Source organism: Taeniopygia guttata, chromosome 1 (genome assembly GCF_048771995.1).
Source record: "Taeniopygia guttata chromosome 1, bTaeGut7.mat, whole genome shotgun sequence".
NCBI classification, from domain to species: domain Eukaryota; kingdom Metazoa; phylum Chordata; class Aves; order Passeriformes; family Estrildidae; genus Taeniopygia; species Taeniopygia guttata.
Genome location: NC_133024.1, coordinates 30,568,192 through 30,584,480, shown reverse-complemented (window position 1 = coordinate 30,584,480; position 16,289 = coordinate 30,568,192). Strand labels below are relative to the sequence as shown.

The 16,289-nt window shown below is 35.7% G+C and overlaps 1 protein-coding gene across 1 annotated transcript in view; it reads right to left on the bottom strand.

Moving 5' to 3' along the window:
* Positions 1-16,289, bottom strand: part of ACER3 (alkaline ceramidase 3) — a 56,098-nt gene that overhangs the window by 20,284 nt on the left and 19,525 nt on the right. Inside the window, exons 3-6 of the mRNA XM_030268378.4 lie at positions 9,392-9,444; positions 5,199-5,251; positions 2,998-3,079; positions 1,854-1,889 (exon numbers count right to left, since the gene is read on the bottom strand). Of these exons, the coding sequence (XP_030124238.1) occupies positions 1,854-1,889; positions 2,998-3,079; positions 5,199-5,251; positions 9,392-9,444 (224 nt within the window). The remainder of the gene's footprint in view (positions 1-1,853; positions 1,890-2,997; positions 3,080-5,198; positions 5,252-9,391; positions 9,445-16,289) is intronic.

Genomic DNA, 16,289 nt, shown 5'->3' with positions numbered 1-16,289 from the left:
TTCCTCTTTTTCCAAGGCTGATAACTTAAAATGATCATAGACAAACACCTAGAGGAACCAAATGCTGCTTTATCTCCTGATGCTACTTTCTAACCCAGTTGGACAGATTTTGATTTAAACTATGATTACATTAACATATTTAATTTTATTTCAAATCTAAGTGACTTGAAAAGCAGTTTGAAAATGCTTACAGAAATTATGTAACTTTTTTTTTAATGCACTCTAAAATAATGTAAAAGTATTAAGAAAAAATCCTTGTTTAGCTGTGCAGTCAGGGAAATATTTCCTCAGGATTTACTACGTATTTGGCAAAGACTGTGAAAAAATAAGTACAGTACTTGAGCATTTGCAATTCGGCCATAAATGTATGCTCTCCATAAAAATGAATTTGCAAGGAATTGTTGTAAAAAGTCCAACACTTTTATGGGATCTAAATATTTTCTACATTGATTCCCCATGTATAAATTATAACAGGGTGTTCATATTCTGAACCTAAGAGAAACCAGATGCAGAAAATTAAAGGTCTGGGACAACAGTTTAAACTTTCTCTATTTCCCTCTTTCCCAAAAAGTTTTAATATCTATTGTTTTAGTTTTTGTGACATGGGGCAACACCTATGTCAATGCATCAAACGATGCATTGTACTATAGTGAACCTGTGATGTATTTATTCCAATAAATGCAGCTTGGGCAAATAATTGATTAAAGAGATAAAAGTTCATTAAAAATAGTAAATTTTGCCACTGTTGTTAACAAAACTATTCTAAGATACTTCATTCAAAACCAGTTATGACCAGCACAGTAAAAGCACCAGAAATTGTCACTTTCATTCCAGCCAGTATCTTTCTGCTTGAAATGTAAATCAGGGAAAAAAAAAAAAGGATTTAATTGATAAAATCAAAAAACCCCACGCTGCCATTTTCTATTTTATCTACAGGTATGGTAACAATTCATGTTTCTAGGGGAGATTATTTGGAGCAGCTGAAAATTTATTCTCTTGATCAGCACTTCACTAATCCACCAACAGGAGCCAGTTATCATTTTTACAACTGCTGATGCAGCAGGCACATTTTGACAAACAGTGGCACTAACAATTTCAAAAATTAAGGCTTTAAAGCTATGTCCTGCAAAGAGCTCTGTGCTTTTTGCTTGGCAATTTTTCAGCTGTTATCCCTAATCAAAAAAATCATAAATGAGGGAAAATTACCCATGGCATACAGAAATGAGCATAATTTCTAACCTCCTGTGAAGAGGTAAGCGATGCAAGTGCTATCTCTACAGGCAGGAGATGCATATTAATACTACTGGGCTGCTACAAAAGGAGCCTGTACCAAATATTCCACTAAGCCTCTATAAAGCAGTCTGCTACATAAACCCAGAAGGCATTCTGTGCTTAAACTCGCCTTGAATTTCCACCAAGTAAAACTGAGTAGTTAAAAAACCCAATAAACAAATGTGTTAAAGCAGAGAGAAGAATGTGGTGCTAAGTCAATCAACACATCTTATGATGTAAGGTCATAATTTCAAAGCAGCTGCTAATGGAAAGCAGCAGAAAGACTCATTTAACTATTCCTCTCTCACACACCTTAGGGTCACCTCATGACACTTGCCACTGATGGAAACCATGGGAAATATTAGGTCACAAACTAAAACACAACACACATTGAAGCATTCTGTTTTTTCAGGTCACTAAGTAAGGTGACACGACAGGCAGCAATACTGTTCAAAGAAAAAGCAAACGGCAAATTGCGCTTCCCTTCCATCTTTCTTCTAGCAGCAAAATACCCTAACAAATTCCACTAAAATAGCATAGTTGAAAACCAAAATTAGCTGCTCCAACAGAACAAGATTTACCTGATGGAATACAGGCTCTTTCAAATCTAGGTAAACCTGGAAAGATTCAAAAAGAGAAATAATTTGCATCAGAACCATCATAATTTAAATATTGCCAAGGTGTGTCCTGTTAGAATCAAGCCATGAGCCTATCCATGCACCATTAAAATTGAATATCAAATATTTGAAGTTTCATCTGACAGAACCTGAGATTTTAACTGTGGGATTATTTTAAACTAAGAAGCACAAATATCAATATTAACAACTAACATAAGGCTTCTAATTTAGTACACACAAAACTAATTAAGATGCTGAAGTTACCAGATGTTCTCGATACACATCGCAAGAGGAAAACATACTCACCTCTGATTTGCTTTTATTGTTCTTGACAATAATTTAATGTTTCAATTCATTTTACAAAAAGCTAGTAGTTCTTCCTATTTGTAATACAGCTAATTTAATTTATGTTCTTGAAGAGGGAAGGGCACTAGACCTCAGGCATAATGTGCCACAAGTATAAAAGATTTCAGGAGAAATAGAAGAGAAGAGGCAAGTATTTTGGCAGCTGAAGATGACTTATAATAATACTTTAATTTTTGAAGAAATGGTTATCAATAAAAATTACATAGGAAATTCCATCTGTTGTTGACAGCATGAAACTGAATTTATTCATAAAGGAAGAACACTCCACTGACAAAGGGAGTCAAGTTAGCTGTGACACAAAGAAAATTAGAAACGTACAACTAAGTTATTCTCTTATTCTCCCTGTTTTAGAACACCAGTCTGCATCCTGAACTGGATATAACAGTTCACTTTTTTGCAGTCAAACAGAATTATTCTTATTTCCACAGATGAATTAAAGTGAGAGAAGGTGAGGAACACAGCTTATCCAAGGTCTCATATCAAGTCAATGGCAACTGTTTTTCTCACATTTCTGTTCTAGCAACTGGATTATTGCTTTTCTTCCTTATTTATTCTATACAGTGGTTTAGATAGAAGGGTTTTAGATTTCTCTGGCCAGCAACATAATTTTCCCAACAAAAGAATAATTTGTCTTTCTTGACTGGAAGTGACAGAGATTTAGTATTGCCTCAATAACATTTCTCCACTGTCAGAAAAACTGCCAACCTAAGGGTGAAAATGCCATATTAGAAAAGTTACTTACTATGCTGACTACAACGCTGTATGTTATTAACAAGAAAAGCAGTGCATAATTGACCGTATTCTTGTACTTGAAACATTCATATCTGGAAGAGAGGATAAAGGACAGAGATAACATTGATCACTTACCATATCATGGATGCAATTTCCAAGGTATAATATTAAAAATTTTGTGAAAAAATTGATCCAAATGAGTCTTAGGTCCCTCAAGAAATTCTAACTCCTTAAATAAAGATGCATTATTTTAAGAAAAAAATTCATGTTCTTACCAATAAATGTTTTTTTTTTAAATCTAAGGCAAAAAAACCCTAACACCAATAAGCTCAAGCATATGCCAAGAAGTAACCCACTCTAAGAAAAGAGTTTGTGAAGCAGAAGTGTTTTCAGAAGGTGCTTACAGGGTGATAATGGATGGAAAATTAGAAATTAGTTTAAAATGCAACACAGCTGTCAAAAACATTACTGAGCAAGCAGCAGTGTAGGAAAAGGACTGCCTTACAAAACACTGAACTCAGATTTGTTAAAATGTAGATTGTTTATGGCTTCATGACAGGTGTAGTGCAGTACATTTGCTAGACTGGGTACTGGTAAAAGTGGAAGGTAAAAGCACCTGACTGCTCTCAGTATGTAAAACAAACAATTAAAATTAACTTCACAGTCTCTACACTACACCTCAGTCTCAGCTGTGATGGAAATGCGTGCACATCCCAGACTGTATCTACATAAGAAAAAAGGTCTAAAAAAGCCCAACAAAAATGAATTTTGAGAAGCCCATGATAGTCAGGGCTGGAGGAATCTGTCTATATAGTTTCAAGTTATATCTATCTAGCTCCTTTGTTTATAAACTTGGAGAAATAGACACCATCATGAATTGATAAAAGGAAATAAAATAAAAATACATCTTGGAAAAAAAAAGTCTAAATGCAGCACAATGTGCTACATTGCAAAATGGCTTGCTGCAGTAATTACACAGTTTGAGAATCAGCAGAACTGAATGATGTATAAGGGAATGTCCTGCGCAAACCAAAACAATTATTAAAGGCCTTCTAAACTACACATTAGCTCGGGTTTTTTTGAGAATTTTAATTGTTACTAGACATACATGCAAAGAATCTTACTGAAATTATAAATGCAATAACAGACTTCAGTGCTTTTGAAGATAAAAAAGTAACCACTGCACTAAAAAAAAAAATGAGATAGATTTTTATAGCCACTTCTCATCCTTTTTTCCAATCACATTCAAATCGGACAAATGCAATGGCAGTTTCAAGGAGACAGGGAGCTACAATGGAAATATTTCTACTAAAAGAGGCATTATGATTCTGGTCCTGAGTTTGTACAAATCACACTAATGTATGAGTCACATTCCATAGACAGGGGTTTAGTCCTAAAGCATCCCATCTCCATTGCAAGCTACAATAATCTTCACCAAGACATCGCAATTTTAAACAGCTGAATATTTGATATGTTCAAAAGCAAAAAGACTTTTTTTTCCTCTTTTAGTCTGCAATAAGTTGATCTATCATTTGGATTTGCCAAGTGACAGAACAAATTATATTAAATCCAGGCCTTCCAGCAACAGGCAAGAAGAAGCCAACTTAGGGTATCTTTACAGTTGTCAAATGGTACATTGCTCCCAAAATTAAATGGGAGAACATAGCCTGGCATTGCATTAAGCTGTCATGCATGTTCAAAGACACTCTCCCCAAAATATGCATTCAACTCCTTATAAAATCTTGTCCCTTTAATTTTCCAGATGAGTGAAAAGCAGGTTTAGCCAGAAACCTGAAATTTTCATTTCAAGCCAGACTACATCATAGAAATCCAGCTCAAATAAACTATAATGTTGCTAATTTTGTAGGCATTTCTGAAGTTGATTTTATTATGTCTGCTGTTTTTATACAAGTAGCACTGAGCTCTGATTGTATACCACACTAAGTCTTTAATGAGTGTAGTATACACTTTAATGAGTGGGGTTTTTCCCTTACTAAAAAAACCCATTTGTAAAATATATCTAAATCAGCAAAAACTAGGACTAAAGCCAGCCTAGAACTCTAATATCATAATGCTGTACAAAAACAGATCTCACTGAAAGCAGCAGAAGCTTTCTCTCTATATATGCTAAATTTGGCTTCAGAGACTCTACATTTCAATAGTTAACATTTCATAAATATTCAAGGAAAAAAAAATTTAACAAATACTTACAGGCAGTAGACAAACACACAACAACTGTATATCATTGGCAGTTCATCCAACAGCTATAAAAAGCAAAGACATCAAAACATGAAAGCTACTTTTAACTCACAAGCTTGTCTAAGTTAATTAAGGAAAGGGTAAGTCTTAATAAACAGGAGTTTTTAAGTCATTTGGATATCCATCTTCTTGACTGTACTCTAACACGTAGCACTGTCAAATCCTGTTCAGCTACCAAAGCTGCTGCATTAAAAGCTTATAACTCTGAATCTTTTGAATATTACGCTTCATAAACACCCATACCTTCAAAGACTCTTGACATCTTTGCTGCTCACACCTCTTAAAATATTTGTAAGAATTAGTTCTGTAAAGCCAGGCTGAAGAAGACCATCCCATCTGTGTCCTTACACTCAGTAGCACCTTCTTACTTTACAAAGAACTTGAAATGTTGTATTTTTCCATGGCATAAAATACCATTTTAGCCTATTAGGATGGGCAATATGCTCACATGTTTACTTCCTAATTTTAGAAATTTCTTACATTGTTTTAATTCAGAAACAGGGTTTTTTGTTTGTTTGATGTGGGGATCTTGTGGGCTATTTTGTTGGGTCTTTCCCCAGAAATCATGGCGGCATATAATGTTTTATTATCTTAAACAATTTTTATACCTTGGGAGAAGACTGGTGTGTTACAGCTAAAACAGTTATTTCTCCAGGAACTTGCTACCTTCATGAACGGAATTAAAACGGTAATCACAAGAGAGTTGATTTCTTAATAGCAGGTAAACTCAAAATTGCCATTTATCATTAGAAGGAAAAAGAATTATAGCATCATTTTCTTGTAAAACTTCTCACCAAAGAATTTTAATGAATTTCTGCTTATAAATATACAGTTAAACTTACCTCCTCTTAAGAAAGACTGAAAATCGTGGAAATGAAAAAGGAAACAAATGGATCAATGAAGATCCACAGCCTCTGATTTTTAATATGTTAAGCAAACATTAATAGTTAGGGCTTTTAGAACTTAGAGCTTGACTTCTAATAAAAACAAGAACTAGATGCAAAAAAAATTTTGACCTTTTTCCATCGTCACTTAAAGTTCTTGTTGGCTGTGCCTGTAAATAAATTGCTTTCCTACCACTGCTACAGGGTACTTAACAAGCTCATAACCATGTTATACTGAACAACAAGACTTGTTAAGAGCAGTAAGCAGTTTTCCAAACTCTTTTATAAAGCCAGCCTGATTCTGCATGGTTTGAGATAATTTTCTAACTGCACAGTCAAAAAGTTCATTTTAGCTTTGAAATTTCCTATCATGGGAAAAAAAAAAAAAAAAAAAAAAAAAAAGTGGATCTAATTCTTTACAGGAGGAGAGAGATGTATTATCTTGAATGTCAAGTATCAGTTGTGATTTTGGTTATATAAAGCTCAGGAACATTTCCACAAGAGTGCTAAACAGCTCTGCTGCCCAGCTGCCACTGATAGGGCAGATGTTGCTTCTTCCCACACACTGCCACTGCTTCTCTCCACTGGGGAGATCAGAGTGGTCTGACTTACAGGGAGCCAGGTCCAGGTGCTGAGCCAGCACACAACCCACCTTGCAGAGCAAGGTTTAAATCCCAGGACCTGTGCATTACATGGTCAGGGACCACAACAGGCAGCACCAAGACAGTATCAGCAACATTGGTAGCAGCTGAAGCTAGCAGGCATGTTTGGTAGCACCTTGCCATCACAGTAGTTTATCTTTGCTGTGATGCCTTAGAGGGGACAAAATAGAAGCAATAGCTGAATTCAGCTTTACAGTAATATATTCTACAAATTCGGAGATGTGCTCTTCCAAGTCTGATAGGAATTAGCTACAGGATTAATTCATGAGGCTGTTAAAGAGTGTGAGTCATTTAACACCTCATTAAAGAAAAAGGTTGGGGAAGAACAAGAAATACAATACAGGAAAATCTTTCAAATTTGGACAGGTGCTGACGCTCAAGTTCATATGCTGGCAGCATCCCAGGGACATTAGAGTAGCAACAAAGAGCCTCTCAAAAGATCCTAACTAGAATTTGCATGCAGAAGACAATGACTTCTGTATCCAAAGGAATTAATGCTTCTAGGAGTACTGTCAAAGGCATGCCTGGACAATGAGGAACTATGGAAAGAAGGGAACTCAGGGAATTGATTTCACTGGCTAAATAAGCATTTTGTGCATTCCTCGAGAATCCAATCAAGCCAATTCCCATAAAAATAACAGGAAAGGGGAGAACTACTCAGAAATATTCTAAACAACTGCTTTCAATAACAGAAGTGTTCACATTTTTTTAATCAAGCAAATTGAATCAATCACTTACAGTATTAAGTCTGCAAAACAAATGTAAAAAAAAGTCTCCTTGAATAGCTATGCTGATTTTTAACCATAACAAGAGATAAAGTAAACGAGGAACGTTTATTTACTGGTTGAGCTGTTTCCTCCATGGTGATCAGTAAGCAAACAATCAGAATAATTATGGACCGCTTGTGGATTTCACTTGGCTGCCAAAATAAATGTACTTTCTCTGCCTCACACGAAGCCTTTTACATCCTTGACAAGATGATGCAAGACATTCCTGCTTCCCTCTCATCTGCTTCTGCCCCACTTTATTTACCACAGTTCATAGGCCCCTTAGTTCTGATGCAACACCAGAACTACTGGGCAAGTAGCACCAAAGTGACTTGGATTAAAATAAAGCCTCTATACACACACACAAAACCTCCAACAACAACTGAAAAATGACCCAAACCAAAACCAAAAAATACCCAAAAAAAAAACCCCACACAAAACAAACAAACAAAAATCCACAATCTCCCCCTTCATAAAACACGATCACTTTAATGATCGTGATTTCAGGGTGCCACTGCTCACCTCTGCAACAGTGTGAGAAAGAGGATTTGAAATACTGGCCAAGATAGGAACAAGCAGCTGAGGGAAGTAATATGAAAGAGGTGGAAATTCAAGGCAGTTTCACCACCAAATACAGGAAAATGGCACCCTAATTTAGGAGAGAGTGGTGAAATGATTCTACAAACCACCTCTTTTTCATGCCAAAAAAAGCACCAAATATTCTTGCATGGTGATAACAGTATGCTCTGTGGAAGCTGACAGACTCCACCACATGCCAGAGATAGAAACCAGAGCATTATGGAGGCAAACATCAAACAATCAGCAATATGTAGGTCCCACTGTGATCAGCAGAAATGCAGGAATCTATTCAGCTGCCACAGTAATGCCACCTGAGATGCTCTGTCACTCCCAATACACCCATCCAAGACTGGCAGATGTGAAAGGAGTCTAAGAAACCTGCACCTCTGTGGGATGGAAGCTGGAGGCCTGAGAGAACACTCACAGGGTCTAATATAACACTAAACATCTCTGTTTAGATAAATGAATCTTTTTTGTGCAAAGATTGCCAGTGGAGTCTAGAGAATGATTCAGCCTGGCCAACTGCCTCTCTCCACTCCACTGATTAAACTGTATTTCCATTGACTGTGGTGGGAACACAGACTTCCAGCACAGACTTTTAAATGTAAGTTTCCTAATCTTGAACAACATCCCATTTCACCCTGACTTTAATTCAAAGATGCATTTCCTTATTCTTTGCAGACCTAAAAGAGGACATGACAAGACTTCCTGTGTCCCTTTAGAAAACAGGAAATACCAGGACAATCCCTATGTCCTGTGATTTGTTACAGAATGCTTGAAAACAGAGAGAAAATTACTCAATTACCCCTACTGAGAAGATACTGATTTCAGAATTAATGTTACAGGTACATCTAGATAAACAGAAACATAAAGATGAGAAAAGTTACAATAAATAGTAATAACTCCAGTTAATACTGCTTTTTATCATGCCAAAGCTGTGATATTTTTAAAATAACATCTTGTGTAGAAACATAATATGATTTCCTAAAGGATAAAGTGTCTTCTAGCACCATAAGCAATTGATGATAGCTCTTATTTTAGATACAAGTATATATTTCTGTATATAATCAGTGAAAAATACCTACTGAAACAAGACCTGCATTACTGCCTTGTTGAGAGCAGGAGTCATGTACAACAATACTTAAGGTAGATTAACTCATTTTATACAAGTTTCATCTAGCCAAGAAATGGCAAAATGACTGTACAGCAAGATACACACAGAAAATTATTCACAGGTACTTATCAGTACTCACCTGCATTTCATACTTCAGGGTCATGTGGAAGCACCAAGATCCCAATCCCACAGCTGAAAACAAATAAAAACTATCATCAGCATAATGGTATCTATGTAAAATTTTCAGGTACATTAACTTAAATGTATGAAATGCATGCTTAAAGTGAGAAAGAAATTAGAACATCAGCATTCTACTGCAGGGACAAACCCCCATTTTTCCACAGCCTTCTACTCTATAGTCACCAATGAAATCCCTGAATTTATGGGGCTTTGGGTGTGAGTTTCCTCTTCAACTCCTCTCAATACTGTGTCCTATGAATTAGGCATAATCTTAAAGAGGAGAGGAGCAGAGGGAACTCAGAATAAATGGAGTATTATATATAAATTTATCTTTTTCCTTTCTTTTTTTTTTTAATTTTAAGTGAATAAAGATTTCTCTGTTCCAACCCTTCTATAAGTCAACGCATCATTCAGTAACTAGTACTCCTGAAAGCCTCTCAATATTTCTGCTTACTCTCCAGTTTTAAAACATGTATTTTACCAAGCTTTTTGTTGTCTCCATAAAACATGGCATTAATAACACCAGTATCTGGGGTTTGACACCCATAGGGGCTGTTCATTAAAGATGATTCTTGGGGCTCCCTTCCAACTCAAGATGATTCTGTGATTGAAAAGCAGAAGTTAACTGCTACTAGAACTCAGAACTAGAAATTCAACGTAAACAAACCAACTCCACATTGGATGGATTTGTTTTGTGAAATGAGATCACCATTTCTGGGTCTTCTCCATAGAAAGATGAGCTTCTAAGAAATTATTTCTATTTATTTGAAATACTTTCTTCACATATTTCAAATTTACTTCAGAAATTACTTTATGAAACATATGCTTTGGCTATACAGTTTTTTCAGTCAGGCATGAATAATGCTTCTTGGAAGCTAGATTTCTCTGTTTAGAGCAAAGCTGGTACAGTATTTAATGCATCATTCATTACTTTGAAATACTATCAGTAAAACACTCACATCAAGCACTAGCTCAGTTTTACACTGCAAAAACAAGTACAGTAATGTGATGTTTTCCTTCAAGAAATTATGTTTTACTTCAGACAGTAGTTTCAGAGAAAGCCAAGTAATTTTCACTCAAGCCTTGATCATGAGTAGTGATGCCATATTTTGTGGCTAGAGTATCACCTTGTCTACACACACCAATCAAGTTTCACTGATGCATAAACAAGAATTCTATCTCTGTGCATTCTGTAAAGGAGTGCCAAGACAGTCAAGAGACATGTCTGGAGATGCTTCCTTAGATGTTATTAACCAGAACTGTGATTATTACACTTACTCAAGGAAATTATATACCTAAGCATGTAGCTTTACTGAAATACAAAACTGTAATACAGCAACATTTCAAAATGTATTACCTAACACTTCAATGTCATTATTTCTCTGGGCAAATTAAGCAGCGTTCCTATCAGAAAATAAACAACCACATGTACTTCTGTAAACTTTGATTACATTAGTTTGCTTCTGAAAAATCTTTCCAAACAGCAAGCTACAATTGCTTTCACCTTCATTGAGATTCTAATGAGAAATTCTCATAGCCATTTTTCTACATATACAGAATATATGACAACAACTGTTCATTCTGGAGGAAAAAACCCATTAAGATAATCATTAAAATAGTGCCATCCATTATCCTGACTGTCACAGAATACAAACTCTTACAATTTGTAACAAATGTTATTTTCAAGTATGGGCAAAATCATTGCATAAGAAATTGAAACAGATTTTAAATTAACAAAATATGTGGTTGGGGTTTTCTTGCTTGTTTTTGTTAATGTTGTTTGGGTTAATAAATCTCAACAATCAGCAACTGAGCTTCTTTCCTTCCTCCTACATAGTAAGAAGCAATTATTTCTAGACTAATTCTTGCCCAGTCTTTGAAAAAAATCTAGAATGCTGCAGATATTAGTATTTCAAGTCATTAATCCCATGACTATAGTTAATTTCTACAGTTAAAATTGATAGAACCCCTCTTTCTTCTGTGCAATAATCACACCTGGTGTTTCTCTGATTATGAAATTTTACTACGCATTGTAGAACAGTGTTTTATTTATAGTATCTATATAAAATAGGTATCTGGAATAAGAGAAGCTTACAGGAAGAGAGATTATGGTTCCAGGCTCGAGATATTTTTAAGAAATATTTACTTCACAAAAACCATCTGCATTGAGATATTCTGCAAGGTTTGTACTTTTCAAAAATGACACAAGTTTTCAATAGAAGCAACTCTCCCATACAGCCACTGACACACTGGACAATAAATTTGCTCCTTACCTTGTAAGCAAGTTTCATATTTTAGGTGTTTCCTTTTGCAAAGGAGCTTAACTGACTAAAAGCTGCATATTGGTTGGGAAGCTTTAACACCATCTGAAGCAGTAAGTACCATTTCCTCTCTAACTACTGTAACTCACTTTTCATAAATCCTATGAATCACTTGGCATTTTTACATCAATGAACCTCCCAAGTTACGTGGGATGTAAATAAATTATGTCCTAAGCACAGAATAGACATTAAATCATAATATTATGAGATCAAAATGGCACTTCAGAAAATTAGAAATGCAAAGTCAGGGCTGCTGCTCTATGTAGACTAACAGGGTCTTTTTTTGTCCTGCAGAAAACACCCTGTGTGGTTACTGCCAATGGATAAAATAGTGGTGTTACAATGATGTAAATACAATGCATCTACAAACTTTACTTCGTACATGTACTGTGAAAAAACTTACGGGCAATACCTATGGCTAGAAATAATTCAATATTATACAACAGATCCAGCTCTAGATATGAACCCCATAAACCTCCAAGATTTGAATTCTAGAGGGATTTTTTCAATAGTTTTAGGAAGCATCATATAATCAATGATAATTTAGTTTGATGTAACTATTCCAATCAGCACTCAAAATTCTTGTTATGAGCCTAAATTCTTTACAGAAAAAGCAGTTTATTAGGATTTCACAGAAATGGTAACTATACAGGCACTGTATGAAAATATTCTGAAGAAAGGATGCTCCAGATACAAACACCATTATTTAGGTATCTACACATGAACTAGGTGTCAAAGCTTCCACTAAGAGAATGCCATTATTAAGAGTAATGCAGCTGGCCAAACGGGTATTTTAGAAAAATTCAAATTATTCTCCTGGCTTTACTGGCTGCACTGGCAGACAACCCTCTGCACAGGTAGACACAAATGTTTAGGCATTTAAATTTGGAGCTGAATTACATTTTATTTTTTTACAATGCTAGAACTTAATTAAAGATAACCAACAACACACTGCATCATTAAAAGTCAAAGAATGAAACAAGATTAAAAAGAAGAATTAAATTAACTAGTTTTAATGGATTCTTTTGTGTTGCAATTGTTTCCCTCCACGGCCTAAGAGACGGGAGAGACACTGGCTACTCCAGAGGTACAGCTCTACAATTAACCTCCACCTTGGCTGGTACTATTCCCAGCCATTGTGGTACAAGTGTCTGCGCCAGTGAGTGGCTGGAACAGTCTGTGGTAAGAAACTGGCCTGTTCCAATGAACACTTTCCCCAAGCTGCCTCCAGGCACAGCCCAGCAGCCGCAGAGCCCGGGGCCGGCGCTCAGCAGGGAATCTGTATGCGGTCACCTTGTTTTGGAGCTAAGAGGAACAGACTGCAGGCTGTTCCACCCTGCTTGGCTTCAGCTCTCAGGAATGTTCCCAACCACAGCTGATTTACCAACACTGACAGCCCTGGGAGCTTTTCTACAGGTGTTAGGTAAGAGGAAGGGAATTAACTCTGAAGAGGTTCTAACAACTGTTTTCACAGACACAAGAGTTTCACTGGAAATGAGATTTAGTAAGTTGCTAAAGAGTTCCTATGGCTATGCCTAATAGAGAAAAGGTTTTACACCTTTTCTCTTTCCTCCACTTTGGCACTGCTTGAATGACTGAGCCCTTATTAAACAGGCCAAAGAAATACATATCAGAACAATCCTTCCAAATTTCAAGTTAAATATCTAACAAACATTACTTCATTGAATGTTTTCTTATTTCCTCAGGTCCAGAAGTTACACTTATACATATATATATATATATATATACATATATATATATATATACAATCTTTTAAAAATCAAGACCCCTCCAGAATATGAACCACTTCAGAATCACAGTTCCCCAGGATGTATGAGGAACTGGCATGTGTAGAACTTGATACAACACTCCAGAATAATAAAGAACTATTCAAAACCAACTGCTTATTCCTTGAGGTAGTAATAGTCTGATGATTTGTTCCACCTACTTCAGGCGATGCAACATAAAATAAAGATTGGCTTAGAATTATTCTTCATCATTTCTATATTTCTTAAATGGTTCTCTACAGCTTAAAAATCATATCCTGTACCTACTGAGTTAATTAAGAACATGCACTTCATGCTGAAAGGCAGCAGAAAAAAGGACTGAGAACAGTGTGCTGTATCTCAAAGGCCTTGTTGAAAAGTGTAACTCAGTATTGGCACCAGTATGAACAAGAAATTTATTTGAACAATTATTTAAAAATATCCCTTGTTATGCTGCCAAGATCTTACCATGTATGTGAAACAAACAGAACTTCCATAATGCAAAATGCATTTACTTCAAAAAGGAAATAAATGTCAACCAAAGAGATTGTGGGTATAAAAGGCAAGCACTGAACACAGCGTGGTAAAACACAAAGAAACTGATAATCAGCTACATGTCTGGAAGCATGCAAAAGAAGCAGCTGATTTGGATCAAAATAATGTCTAGAAACGACACCTCATGTTCTCAAATGCTAACAGATTTAATTTTAACATCGGCTTTGACAGCTGTCTTTTAGTATCTTGTAAAATCTCAGTAACTATTCAAAATTGTTAAAACCAAAGTACCCTCCCTTCCACCCCCATCTTCAGAGCAGAACAGTTAAAGAAATTCTACTTTGACAAAACAACCCTCACTTAGAAACTCTGCTGCACGGTCTTTAATGAAGCATGCTGCCTCAAGTGAAATCACAAGTTTGTGTTAAATTCACTATCTTTTCACAGATTAAGTCTACATTTGTTTGTTACAAATTAAACAAATAGAGTGAAACCTATTAATAAACAAAATTCATATGATGGCAAGAATTCTATCTAGCACTTCTTACAAAAAGAATTTTCTGTACACTTATTCTATCTTCACTTCAGTATGCCTCTTGTTCAGTCACATGCACAGAGAGAATAGCAATGTTCCTGACATATTCAACCATATTTAAGATTATTTTTATGTTCTCATTCACTGCTTTTATTTTGTAATGGAGCAAATGTTAAGTGATTTTGATTTGGTTTGTGATTACAAATTCCAAATCTTATTCCTGTTTTTCACTACAAAATACAAAGTCTTCTACATTTCTTTACATCTTTCAACTGCTGTAAAACTGGGCTACAAATATTGAAGCAGACACAAAGCAGACGGGAAACACTTTTGGGAGAGATCTTTAATGCAAGGTTCCAACATATGAGATAAAAATCAAGCCATCTATCACTTGAGACAGGAATCAAAGCCAACTCAGTCACAGATGAGCCTAGATGGAACTCAAGACTGCCTTCCAGCACTGCTGTCTAAATATAGGCTGGGTTCCCCTTCAGCACACCAGAGAGGAAAAATTGAAATCCAAGGTATTTACTGTGATCAAAAACAGTGGGTTTGTTTTGGTTTTTGGGTTTTTTTGTTGTTTTGTTTTGTTTTATTTTTTGTGTGTTTGTTTGGTTTTTTAATATTTTAAACATTAAATGGGATATGAGAAATGCCCATATGGTGTGACAGCCTGACATTCTGGTCAGATAGTGACTGCACATTCTGTCTATCATAAGCTGTCACTGACAGAGGTAGCCACAAATCATGGTGAAGACAGTTTCCAACTGATTTTTTTTAAGGAGTTCCTTTCCATAGTTTAAAAAGAATGGCAGTATGGGACACTGACTAAAGAACACCCAAAGTCAACTTCAGCAAACATTTACACATCATTTCTTACCATGTCTTTTTAAAAGTAAACCCTGACCTTTAAGAATTCTCTGTTTCATACTGAGACAAAACTTAGTAATTACCTGAAACCATAGAAAGCCTACAAATGGCTTATTAGAAAGTGCTCAGACAATATGCAAAGCCATGCATTGTTGCTGCCTATCTTTCACATAGATCAGCAAAGCAAATATAACTGAAAACTTGTCCATTTGCCCCTTGTGTATGTTACAGTTTAATTGATATCAAGGATACATTGAGAATGTGGATATGTATTTTTCAACTACATCCACCTAAATACATAACATGACAATCTTAAAAGTCACATTTATCAACCCCTTACCACTCCAAAAACTGGGAAAAATCTCCATAAAGACAGCAGCTATAGCAAATACAGAAATCCTGTGAAACACAGAAATTCTATGAAATCTAGTTTTGAGACCAAACTGCCACATCTGAACCATCTTCAAAAATCTTTTCTCATAAAGAACAAGACTTCCAGTCACACAATTAACATTTAAAAGGAAGTTGGTTCTTTTCTGAATTATGTTTAGAATGGACAGACTTCCCTTGAGTTGCCTCTTGAAACATGAATATCATGTTGTTCTTCCATTCTTGCAAAACTTCCCAGACATGATGGCTGGGTGATATATGCCAAAGAGGAACTGGAAACAAAATTTGAAGTCATGCAAGAATGCCTTTCCAGTTCCCTCTACATCTTGGCCACTTCTTATATTATTCTCCCATAGAAATGTCATAAAAATATTAATACAGTGTGAAACTGTTTACAAGTAGAATACACACGATGCCTTCTGTAATCATCAGAAAAGTACAGAGCAAGCTAAGATGCACTGAGCAAGACCCAAAGCCAGA